Below are 12654 nucleotides of genomic sequence, written 5' to 3'. Positions count from 1 at the left end.
AAATTTATTTATCTACATGTAACTGAGCTCTCTCACAATCACACACATTTAACATTGCATTCTGTCTCGTGCTTGACATGTGCTGATGCATCCCACTCTTGCTAACACTCCTAAAACACACACAAAGGGCAAAAGATGTTCAGATTAGAATGCTGAATGTTTACATCTGCAATTTTATTAATTAATTTTAATTTAATTAAAAATTAACATACAGCAATAACATTAAAAGTCTTCACATTTCTAAAGTAACTGTTTAATACAGGGATTTTCTCACTTACATGCTTTAGACTTTGTTAGACACTTTTTTCAGTCTTTTCTGGTGCATTCCTCATTTTTTTCCCTTTCCTCTGCCTTTTCTTTACTTTGGTGATCGGTGCAGGTTTCTCAGCCTTTAGGTTAGCAGTGGCCTCCTCAGTTTTTTTGTCTTTCTTCTTAGCGTCCATCAGGGGGATCTGAAATTACAAAAATTACAGTGTATTAGCTTTAATTAGAGCTACATATATAAAGGCAGATTAGAAATTGACTAATCACTCAGGCAAAATGTCAAAACATGCAGTAAACATGCACACACACACACACACACAAAATTCAAAATAGCAGTCATATATTAATAAAAAGAAATTTTACCTTCAGTAACTCCTCATTGTGAAACACACTTTTTTCTATCTTGTCATTTTCAGCCTGGAGGTCAGTGTGAACCTCATGTTCTTGCTCACGCTCCTTCAACACACACAGGAAGTGATGTTAAATTTTAAATACTAAATGTTCAAATCTGCAATGTGCCACTTTTATCTATCTATCTATCTATCTATCTCTCTATCTATCTATCTATCTACTTATCTATTTACCTATATACAGTATATACAGTGGAGCAAAAAAGTATTTAGTCCGCCACCAATTGTGCAAGTTTTTACATTTAAAAAGATGAGAGGCCTGTAATTTTCATCATACTGTAGGTATACCTCAACTATGAGAGACAAAATAAGAAAAAAAAACCCTGAAAATCACATTCTAGGACTTTTTAAAGAATTTATTTGCAAATTATGGTGTAAAATGAGTATTTGGTCAATAACAAAATTTAATCTCAGTACTTTGTTATATACCCTTTGTTGGCAATGACAGAGGTCAAACGCTTTCTGTAAGTCTTTACACACTGTTGCTGGTATTTCGGCCCATTCTTGTTGATGTTCTGGGGCTGTCGCCGGGCAACACGGACTTTAAACTCCCTCCAAAGATTTTCTATGTGGTTGAGATCTGGAGACTCGCTAGGCCACTCCAGGGCCTTGAAATGCTTCTTATGAAGCCACTCTTTCGTTGCCTGGGCGGTGTGTTTGAGATCATTGTCATGCTGAAAGACCCAGCCATGTTTCATCTTCAATGCCCTTGCTGATGGAAGGAGGTTTCCACTCAAAATCTCACGATACATGGCCTCATTCATTCTTTCCCCTCACACAGATCAGTCGCCCTGGTCCCTTTGCAGAAAAACAGCCCCAAAGCATGACGGTTCCATCCCCATGCTTCACTGTAGGTATTGTGTTCTTTGGATGCAACTCAGCATTCTTTCTCCTTAAAACAAGTTCTATTTTGGTATCATCCGACCACATGACATTCTCCCAGTCCTGTTCTGGATCATCCAAATGCTCTCTAGCAAACCTCAGACGGACCTGGACATGTACTGGCTTAAGCAGGGGGCACGTCTGGCACTGCAGGATATGATTTCCTGATGGCGCAGTGTGTTACTGATGGTAGCCTTTGTTACTTTGGTTCCAGCTCTCTGCAGGTCATTTACTAGGTCCCCCTGTGTGGTTCTGGGATTTTTGCTTACAGTTCGGGGTGAGATCTTGTGTGGAGTCAAGTGAGATTATCAGTGGTCTTGTATGTCTTCCATTTTCTGATAATTGCTCCCACAGTTGATTTCTTCACACCAAGCTGCTTACCTATTGCAGATTTAGTCTTCCGCGCCTGGTGCAGGTCTACAGTTTTGTTTCTGGTGTCCTTTGACAGCTCTTTGGTCTTGGCCATAGTGGAGATTGGAATGTGACTGTTTGTGGTTGGGGACAGGTGTCTTTTATACTGATAACAGATGTCATTAATACAGGTAACGAGTGGAGGACAGAGGAGACTCTTAAAGAAGAAGTTACAGGTCTGTAAGAGCCAGAAATCTTGCTTGGTTGTTGGTGGTCAAATTGTTATTTTACAGAAGAATTTATCTATTAATTTATTAAAATTCCTACAATGTGATTTTCTGGATTTTTTTTCTTATTTTCTTTCTCATGGTTGAGGACCTGAAACAAGTCTCAGAAAATAATCTGTCTGTATATCTGTATGTTTGTCGAGCTGATTTTGTCAAACCAGTTTGTCTCATATGTTCCAAATCCGGGGCACTAACGAAAGCAGTGATGTGAAGCACCAGTAAGAGATAAAACAAGGATTGTTAAGTAAACATATCCAATGCAGGCCGAGGTAAGGGCCTGTAAAATACCAGAACTGAGAGTTCAGTGTTAAATGCTGAAATCAAAATGTTGAGTAAAAATGAAGTTATAACCAGTTGTGTGCTGGATTTTAAAATAAGATACTAATCAATTCAAACAAACATCACCAATAAATATCAATTAGAAAAGCTAAATTTAATATTTCTATTGCCATTACTATATATATATATATTTTTTATGTATAATATTTTCACACTGGAATAACAACACTGAAGCGGTATAAGTGAATTTTAACGGGCTGGAGTCGTTTTAAGACAAAACTTAATCTTTATCCAATCTACTATTTAAATTTTTTCAGACTAGGCTAATTTGCCTTCCTAAATTGCCCCATAGTATGTGAATAAGCGTGTGAGTGTATGTACGTGTGTGTGTGCCCTGAGATGGATTGGCACCTCATGGTGTACCCTGCCTCGTGCCCAAAGTCTCCTGGGATAGGCTCCAGGCCCCCCGCGACCCTGTACACAAGATAAAGTGGTATAAATGAGTAAATAAGTGAGTATTAATGAGTTCAGAAAGACAAGCAGACATGCATGTGGGCTTTAACCTGAAATAATATCACTGGTTACATTAAAGCTGATTAGCTTGTTTTTAGCTTTAAACTTTTAAATACCTTTTAACTACCTTTTAACTATTTATATAAACTATTTTCCCATCAATGATGGAAACTAACGCTAGTTAATTAATAAAATATAGCGTCTTAAGAATACAATTCTAATTTTAATTGAATTAAAACACATAATTTTAAAGTCCCTATATTTCTATGTATATAGTTTTTATTTTATGTAAGCAGCTGTTTAATGCAAGCTTTTTCTCACTTACATTCATTAGATCTTCATACTTCTGTTCAGTCTTATATAGCGCTTTCCTCACTTTCTGCACTGTGCTCTGCTTTTTCTTCACTTTAGTGATCAACTCAGACTTTTCTGCCTCCAGATTAGCAATGGCTTCTTCAGCTTTCTTTTTTGCTTTCAGGGCAACCTGAAATTATAACAATTACAGTGTATTAAGCTTGAATTATTTTTACACAGATGAAGATACTTTTAAAAAAAACTCAATCAAGACAACAGCCCAAAAATCTTAGTAAACACACATATGCACACACATACACAAGCACACACACGCGCACACACACACACACACACACACACACACACACACTTACAATAGCAGTCATATCTTTTAAAAAAAGGAGATTACCTTTAGTAATTCCTCATTGTGAATGAGATTCTTTTTTATCTCGTCATTCTCTACCTGGAGGATGGCGTGAGCCTCCAGTTCTCGCTCATACTTCTAAAACACACACACAGAAAAAGAAGAGTGTTTGATTTTGACATTTGCAACAGTTGCCATTTATTGAATAATTAAATATAGCATTTTTGCCTAATTACTAAAATGTGCTCATATTTCTAATTGCTTAAGACAAGGTTTTTCTCACTTACAATAGTTAGATCGTCACATTCCTTTTGACTTTTATACAGGAGGCTTCGTAGTATCTTTACTGTGCTCTGCAGTGTCTTCAGTTTGTCCATCAACTCAGAACTCTCAGTCTCAAGCTGAGTAATGGACTCTACAGCCTCCGGAGCTTCAGCAAGTGTGACCTGAAATTATAACCATTAAGGCGTATTAGCTTTAATTAGATCTTCACACATCACAATCCTTTTAAAACTGACTGATCATTCAAGGCAGCAGCATAAAATGTGGTGAAAAACAGACAAAATGGCCACCAAAATGTGAATAAACTCACTCACATGCACACATGCACACATCCGCACGTACTCATGCACACAAAATTCACACAATAACAGTCATATCTTAGTAAAAATACATTTTACCTTCAGTAACTCCTCATTGTGAATTAGAATTTTTTTTAGTTCACCATTCTCCGCCTCCCAGTCTTGCTCCGATTCCTGAAACATACACATGATTGGCGACAGGTTTAAGTTTGTGTACTTAATGTTTATATATGTAATGGGCAACTTTGACTTGGTAAAAAAAAAAACATGCTGTGATATAGGCTGCATATATGCTACATCTGGGTAAATGTATTTGTAAAAATGAGCTTCCACTGTTATCCTGACAATACACAGTACATTTCATCAAAGCCAGATGACACAAATAACAAAAAGAAATTGTTTAATAGTTTATTGTGTCTTTATTTGAAGAAAATGTAATTTGTTGGATAATTTAGAGGAAGCATAACATGTATCTAATGGGGGATTTTGGACTTTAAATCCCCTAACAAGACCTAAACATGTGCTTTTATTTCTTTGTGTGTGTATGTAATAGGTGGCCCCATATAATCCTTACTAAGCCATCAATGAAAACTCTCATGCACTCACTTAACATCTATACCACTTTATTCTATATACTGTACAGGGACATGGGGGGCCTTGAACCTTTCCCAATAGACTGGAGTCGCACACTAGGGGCAATGTGGGAACGCCAATTAGCCTAATCTGCATGTCTTTGGACAGTGGAAGGAACCCACACAGAGTTTGGAATCGAACCTGGCCGAGACCGTGGAGGTGAAAGGTTGACACTGCTAACCACTGAGCCACCATGCCACCTCAATGAAAACTTATGACATAAATCTATTATATAACTGTTATACTATACATTATCATAGTTTATTGTCTAGCTAGAGATGGAGATTTTTTTTTTTTTTACTTCCCATCCAATGTGACCAGCCATCACTGTGCTTACCTCGCTGGCTCCAAGCACAGGTGAGCATCAAACTTTAGGGTGCGGATATTTCCTATTCTCAATAATTCCAGTCATATGTTGCTCATTTTATTCTAAAAAGTGGATTTTAATCAGAGGCTTTTCTCACATACCTTGCTTTTCATGTCACAATCTATGTTGGCTTCAGAGAGCAGTTGCTCCAACTCCTTCATTCTTTCCTCCAGCTGATCATTGGACGTCACTGACATTCCAATTCTCTCCTCAAGCTCATTCACAGAATCCTGAAAATCATTATCCAAATATTGTACATATTATGTGTTTGTAGCACACATAAGCACTAGCATTCAGTCTATAAACATCATAATAAGTTGCAGCTCTCTGGTTTGTCTAAAGGGCCATGTACAGAATCTTCCTATTTATCAGACCTCTGATGAAATTTGAAGGCATTGTTGTCCTGAATTTTTTAACTTGACGTCTTGTTAAAATAATGGAAAACTGGACTTCTGGAATTTTCCCACAATCAATGTTAGAAGCAGACTTACCATGGCCTGGTCCTGGGGAACATCTGTGGGTTGGACCACAGCTAGTTCTGTAGCCTGGACACACACTGGGTCTAATTGTAAAACAATAACAAAATAAATCCATTACATATTATTATATTATTTATGTTTTTTACTTCCAGACAAGCAGTTTTTTTCCACTCCAAGTCCTAACGGGTTTCTCAAAAGACCAGAAAAAACCCACAGGAAGACGTCATTTTTGCCTGTATGTGGCTGAAGCCAGAGGTGAAGTCTGGTGGCCATATTGTTTTCCTAAAACAAATCTTTGCTCTCAGCTGTGTTTAAAGCTCCACTGTAGAAAGTGTAAAAGAATTGACTGTTCAATTCAAGAGTCATTTTGTAATAAACCCCTTATATAATATTATATGATTATTTACATTAGTATTATGTGTTTTATTTTAAAACTGTGTGATTTCCCAGATATGTACGAGTCACTTTATTGTACTCCTACTGTAACTTTCCCTGGGAAATGTCGCCATCTACAGGTCCGCCATAGCATTGTCAATGGGAATTGCTGTCAAGCCTGCTAGTAGCTAACTTAATAACTATGACATAAAAACGTTTGTCAAGAGGATTCAAGCTGAAGAGCCGGTGTGAAAGTGCTAAAGTTAACAGCAGCTAAGTAACTCGGTTGTAACCGAGGTGTGGATAAACAGTATTATACCTCTATGGTATGGTGTTTACAGAGACTGACTCCGCCCTTGTGATTAGGGCCTGAATTAATCTAGTAAAACTAATTGATTTAAAAGATTGATTGATTAAGTAGAGGAGCAAACTTAGCCACTGCGTGGTTACTGCACGCAGTAATGTACCTTCGGCTCCAGTTGTGTTTCCAGAGTCCGAGGTTGATTTCTCCCCTCGTTTAAAATCACTGTAAACGCTGACAGCCGCCGCTGCAGCTCCAGCCGTGTACACTAGGGGGCCTGAACCCGCTGCCCTACTGGACATTAATTTCAACAGGTCCATGAGTTTTGTCTGACGGTCCGAAAGAACAGATTAAACAAACACTCGAGTTTCACTAGGATACGCGGTTTCAAAAAACACGCCAAACTCGCAGTTTAGCCGTCAGTGGGAAACTGAAGCCTCACGTCATAGACAATGACGTAATTACAAAGAAATAAAGGATGACGTTTAAGACAAATTTTTCTCCAAGGCTCTAAAAATGGTCTTCTATTTTTATATACAGTGCATTATTGTTGTTATCAGAATAAACAGAGCAAATCACAAAGCAGTTTAGAGTGATGTTTAGCAATTTCGTACGCACAAATAACCTCTTTTGATTAAATGGAAACATAATTTATTGTTTATAAATAATGTATATAATCCATACATTTCTAAGCTTTTGGGTTACACTTTTTTTCATAATAGTCATACACAAAGTGATTACAAACTTAATGACTCAAAACGTAAAGCTAAAGTGATTATACAGTATATTCCCACTTAAATGTACAAAATTAATCAAACAGTTGATTAATTTTGTCTTGTTCCTGCCAGTTCTCATACAAATGTTTCCTCTAAAACACTCACTCACTCACTTACTCACTCATAGCCTATACTGCTTTATCCTGTACAGTGTTGCCAGGGCCTTAGGGCATAAAGCAGGGTATAACTGAATATAAATCTTACAATCGCTGAACCTTTCAGACATAAGTCCAGACTTTTAATTATTTTAGAATTAACATTAAAAAATGTAAAAATCAAATACACTAATCAGCCATAACAATACAACACAAAACATTATGCCCAGTATTGTGTAGACTACCCTTATGCCACCTGGGCAGCTCTGGCCCCTCGGGGCACGACTCCACAAGACCTCTGGCACCAGTTATCTAACATCCATTCATACAGTATGAAGTTATGAGAACATCTATTTAAAATATATATTTGAATTAATAAATGTATTTCATTTATAAATCTGGTAACAAGGTTGTACTTTCAAAGACCCTCTGTCAGTCGATATTGTATTATTTTCAAATATGAAAAAATAAGGAAAAGAGAACAAACAAGTTTTTCTTATGATTATTAAGGAATTAATAGGGTGGAATGTTGAATTACCAGCACCTTTAAACAGGCCATGTGGATGAATTTGATGGTACTCTTGCATTAAAGAAAAAAAAACTCCACAATCCTACCTGAAATAACTTAAAACTGACGAAAGTAATGATAAATAACAATTTAATGTACATTGACTGATGAAAATCATACATTACTTTAAATTGTGATTTAACAAAATAAAAAAAAAAAACTAATGAAATTGCCCTGGACAAAAACTAATGGACCCTTTACCTTTTACTTTGTTGCACAATCTTTTAATGCAATCGCTGCAATCGAGTGATTTCTGTAATCCCCAATAAGACCTTTGCACCTGTCAACAGGTAAATGGCCCACTAGTCATGAGTAAACTGCCCTAGCTGTTCCAGGGTTCATAAAAGGCCAGTTTTGAGAACTTAGTTGCACTTTGGAACGTGGCCAATAACAGACACACTGACAAACACATAATTTCATTTTATACTTAATTTTTCAATTATGCTGCTGTTGTCATGCCACATGCCATATTTGTATACTTTCAGTCTAAAATAAGAATTTGCAAATTTAGTAAATCCTGTGTAATTTATGTAGTTTTATATATTTCTGTGTTAATTCTATTTTATTCTGTAATTTTGTAAATTTGTATATTCCAACCTAAATTTCTGTCATGGACAGTTGTATAATTTGTCACATTTACATTTGACACACTTTGTCTGATGCGGCAAATCGGCCCCTGAATATAACCTTGCCTCCTTTATGGTTCACAGTAGATGCCGTGTTCTTTTCTTTCAAAGCCTAATTTTTGTTCTCTTTCTTTGCATATTATTGTCTCATCTGTCGAAGGACATTTTCCCTGAAGCATTGTCGGTATGTATTGTAGCAGATCCCAGTAACGTTCCAAGATGGTGCAGTCCAACACTGATGTATCCTGACCTTGGAGTTCACCTTAAATCTCTTTGGAAGTCTCCCATGGCTCTTTGCTTATTATTCCTATTATCCTTCTGTCTGACTTTTTTTTTCTCTTGTGGCCACATCCAGGCAGTTTGGCCACTGAGGACCATGGACCCTAAACTTCTTAATAATATTAACAACTCTAGTCACAGAAATTTTTTTCTGTTGAATTACAATTCAAAAGTGATGTCTGATTTTCATTAATGTTGATTAAATTATTATTTCTTTTTATTTTTTAATTTCTTTATTTATTCTTTTTGTTGGTGGCACAGTGGCATAGTGGTTCTATTCCCACCTCTGTCTGTGTGCAGGTATGTATTTTCCTGTTCTTGGTGGGTTTCCTCCCACAATCTAAAGACATACATACTAGGCTCATTAGTGTGCCCAAATTACCGTAGTGTAAGAATAAGCATGTGAGTGTGTGCATGTGTAGCCCTGCGATGGATTGGCCCCTGTCCGGGGTGTTCTCTGCCTCGTGCCCCAAGTCTCCTGGGATAGTCTCCAGGGTCTCCATGACCCCATATACAGGGTAATGCTGTATAGACAATGAGTTATTAAGTGATCTCTTTTGTCAGTTTAAAAATGTTGTAGTGACCATTGTGGGTTTTTATTTCTTTAGTAAAAGGGTACCAACAAATTCATCCATGGAATTGTATAAAGTCATCTCTTTTCCGTACGTGGGTCCTTTAGAGTCCTTCAGTACCATGGCAACTTCTCATAGCAATCTCATAGCAACAGCAATCTTTATGAAAAAGTAAAAAGTATTTTACATTTAAAGGAAGAAAATTCTTATTATATATCTTATTTTACATGTCTATTAAGAATGGCATTAATTTGCCCCCATTATCAGCTTTTAAAGTGACATGACATGAGTTTTAAGTGCACTGTATAAAGCTGTATATAAGTGCATAAAGCTAAAAATGTTATTTGATCTACAAATTAAAATAATACATGGAATCAGGCTTTACCAGAACACACCTCAGGATGAATACTGGAAACTGAAAGACTAGGAGAAGCACTGCTAAGCTCGGTTGGCAAGATATCCCAACTAGAGAGATGTACTGCAAGCTAGCACACCAAATTTAACCTTACTTTACTTGATGGCTTAGGCAGCTGGAGTAATTTGTGTATTAAGCACTGTCTCTGCCTTAAAGTGATATAAAAGAGCGGTATAGAGTATATGTAGATTTACATTTTCATTACATTTATGCATTTGGCATATGCTGATATCCACAGCAACTTACAAAAGTGCTTTGAAGTTTCAGTGGAGAATACTCACTGATGGTCAGAATGCCCCTGTGTGGTCTGATTGGGGATGCTTGTGATAACTCAGGGCCTAAATGAAGAGGTTCCATTTTAAGTCAGGGTACTCAAGATCTCTTCTTCAGGTTTTTCCTTGCTACTGTGACTTCAACTCAGCATTATCTGTCATTTTGTGCCTTTTTTAACTGATTGCTTCAGTGAAAGCTGTCTAGAATTATTAACAAATTTCGGAAATGAGAGACATGCTTACTTCAAACTCTACCCCTTAACTTAAGCATGTGAAAAATTTAAATTATGCTAGAATTAAAAAGTAGGTCCATGTAACTGTGTTTAAACTTTAACAGTCTAACAGCACTAATGTGTCCTCACAGCAGATCTGCAGGATTCGTGCTGAAAATGGTAATCATGATTTTTTTCTTTGTGGAAATTGAGATCATGATTCTCTCACACGATTGTAATTTCTTTTCTCATTTTTTGCACTCAGTCATGATACATTCTGCTACCACATTTATTGGAAATGAAGGTTGTTAAGATCCTTGTGGCACTTCAGGTCTCTGTCAAAGTTTGTGCACTTTCTCTGTTTCATAAAAGGATTCATTGTTTCCTCTAGAATATTTAGTGGCACAATGGAAAGAGGATGGTGGCTTTGCGCATCCACACACACACGCAAACACCCACATTTACATTACATTTATATTTAGGCACATGGCAGACGCTCTTATCCAGAGCGACTTACAAAAGTCACACACATACATACTAAAATTTTTTGGGTATTTATTTTCGCACAGCACAAGACTTTAAGTTGGTAATTTCACTGAGTGTACTACAGAGCGCTGATTTCGAGAGACCAGGACCTTTGTTATTTCAGCAGCATGACTGTAGATAAAAATATGACGTAATGATGATGTTATGCACAGTTGATAATGATTACTGCAAAGTCTTTGCAATCTTTTGCTGGGTAACACCTTTCTGATATTGCTCCACTATCTTTCTGCGCAACATTGTGGGAATTGGTGATCCTTTACCCATCTTGGCTTCTGAGAGACACTGCCACTATGAGAAGCTATTTTTATACCCAATCATGTTGCCAATTGACCTAATTAGTGTTAATTGGTCTTTCAGCTCCTCGTTATGCTCAAATTTACTTTTTCCAGCCTCTTATTGCTACTTGTCCCAACTTTTTTGGGATTTGTTGATACCATGAAATTTTGAATCAACATATTTTTCCCTTAAAATTATACATGTTCCGTGATTTATGTTCTATTTTGAATAAAATATTAAAAGTTGGCACCTCCACATCATTGCATTCAGTTTTTATTCACGATTTGTATAGTGTCCCAACTTTTTTGGAATCCGGTTTGTATATGACAATGACTGACATTTATGAGTAGACATTTTTGTGTTACACAAATAAATAACAGTTCTGTTTTAAATTATGTATAATATAAACTAAGCAAAGTTACCTAGAACAAAATATGTTTGCTACCTATAGTAATAGGTTAATCTTCCTTTTCCTATTTGACTGGCTTATAACAAGGTAAGAAACATTGAATATAAAGTGAATATCCAACGTCGATCCAACTTTATTGTAGTAAGTCAAATCCTGTAGTTACTGTAGCATTAGCACCAAGATAGCAAGATAGCTTAGAGAGCTGATAATAACAGACCTGGATAGATAATAACACAGTAAGGCATTTATCTGTGATGCTACATTTATTAGCTATACTTAAACTGGAGAACACTGTAGCAATTTAGCTAATCTAACCAGAGCAGCATTACAGCAAAACCTCTTTCTCAGAACACAAATTTAGCTGTTGTCTACCCCAACAATAAGGAATTGCCCTCTTGTGGCGTTATTTGGTATTACTGCGTTGCCTCATTACTAAACATATGACTGTTACAACATCTTGGTGGATATTAGAATATACAGGGTGTACTACTAATATGCTGTACTATTACAGGGAAAATGCTGACACTGTACTGTAGTCTCACACAGACTCAAATACAGTGCTGCATGCTTCCTACATGAGATTGTGCTAAGCATCCCCTCCATGGATTAGGAAAAAATCCAGCAACTTTAACCTATGGACATACAGATATTGTTTTTTAACAACTTGAGAAATCTTAAACTTTATTCTTCAAGCCAGGAAACATGAGAACACTACACACTACTATGGCCACATGCATGTGATATTTTGGGAATAGTGAAGCAATATAACAGCCACCATGCTACTCTCTATAATGGGAAGTCTATTTTACCCTGTGGGGGAAATCTGAGTATGTGCTGAATGAAGCATTTGCATCGTTGGAGTTCCTGTTCATAAATGAAATGGCTTAAGGTGCTAGAGAAGGCCTTGTTAGAAGCAAGGCTTGATTAAAAAGCTTGGGAAAATGGCATATTTAAGTTGTCTATTTATCTTTATTTGTGTTAGCAGCTTTAGATTATATTAACTGTAATTTCTATATGAGATATTAATTAATTATTTTGGTAGGTGCGTCATTGGTGACAGTGAAAGATGGTATTTAAGATATTCAGAAAAAAAACACTCCCAGATGGCTTGCTGACATAATTATATACTACATTACAATTTTCTTCTTCTTTTTTTTAACTAAAAATATTCTAAATATTCTGAATATTTTTATGTTCAGACATTTTCCTACTCGTTAATTGATTATAT

The 12654-nt window shown here is 36.4% G+C and overlaps 1 protein-coding gene across 1 annotated transcript; it reads right to left on the bottom strand.

Moving 5' to 3' along the window:
- Positions 1 to 6700, bottom strand: LOC128518367 (uncharacterized). Its single transcript, XM_053491449.1, has 11 exons — positions 6547 to 6700; positions 5717 to 5787; positions 5327 to 5455; positions 4325 to 4399; positions 3932 to 4090; positions 3690 to 3782; positions 3312 to 3470; positions 2885 to 2947; positions 628 to 720; positions 279 to 452; positions 1 to 110 (listed from the first exon to the last, which is right to left on the bottom strand). The coding sequence occupies exons 1-10, from the start codon at positions 6698 to 6700 to the stop codon at positions 294 to 296; spliced, it is 1155 nt and encodes a 384-aa protein (XP_053347424.1). The 3' UTR covers positions 1 to 110; positions 279 to 293.
- Positions 6701 to 12654: the final 5954 nt, after the last annotated feature.

This window comes from Clarias gariepinus, chromosome 3, assembly GCF_024256425.1.
Source record: "Clarias gariepinus isolate MV-2021 ecotype Netherlands chromosome 3, CGAR_prim_01v2, whole genome shotgun sequence".
Lineage (NCBI taxonomy): Eukaryota > Metazoa > Chordata > Actinopteri > Siluriformes > Clariidae > Clarias > Clarias gariepinus.
Note: the sequence above shows the minus strand (reverse complement) of the source record. Positions and strands in the feature narration are given on the sequence as shown.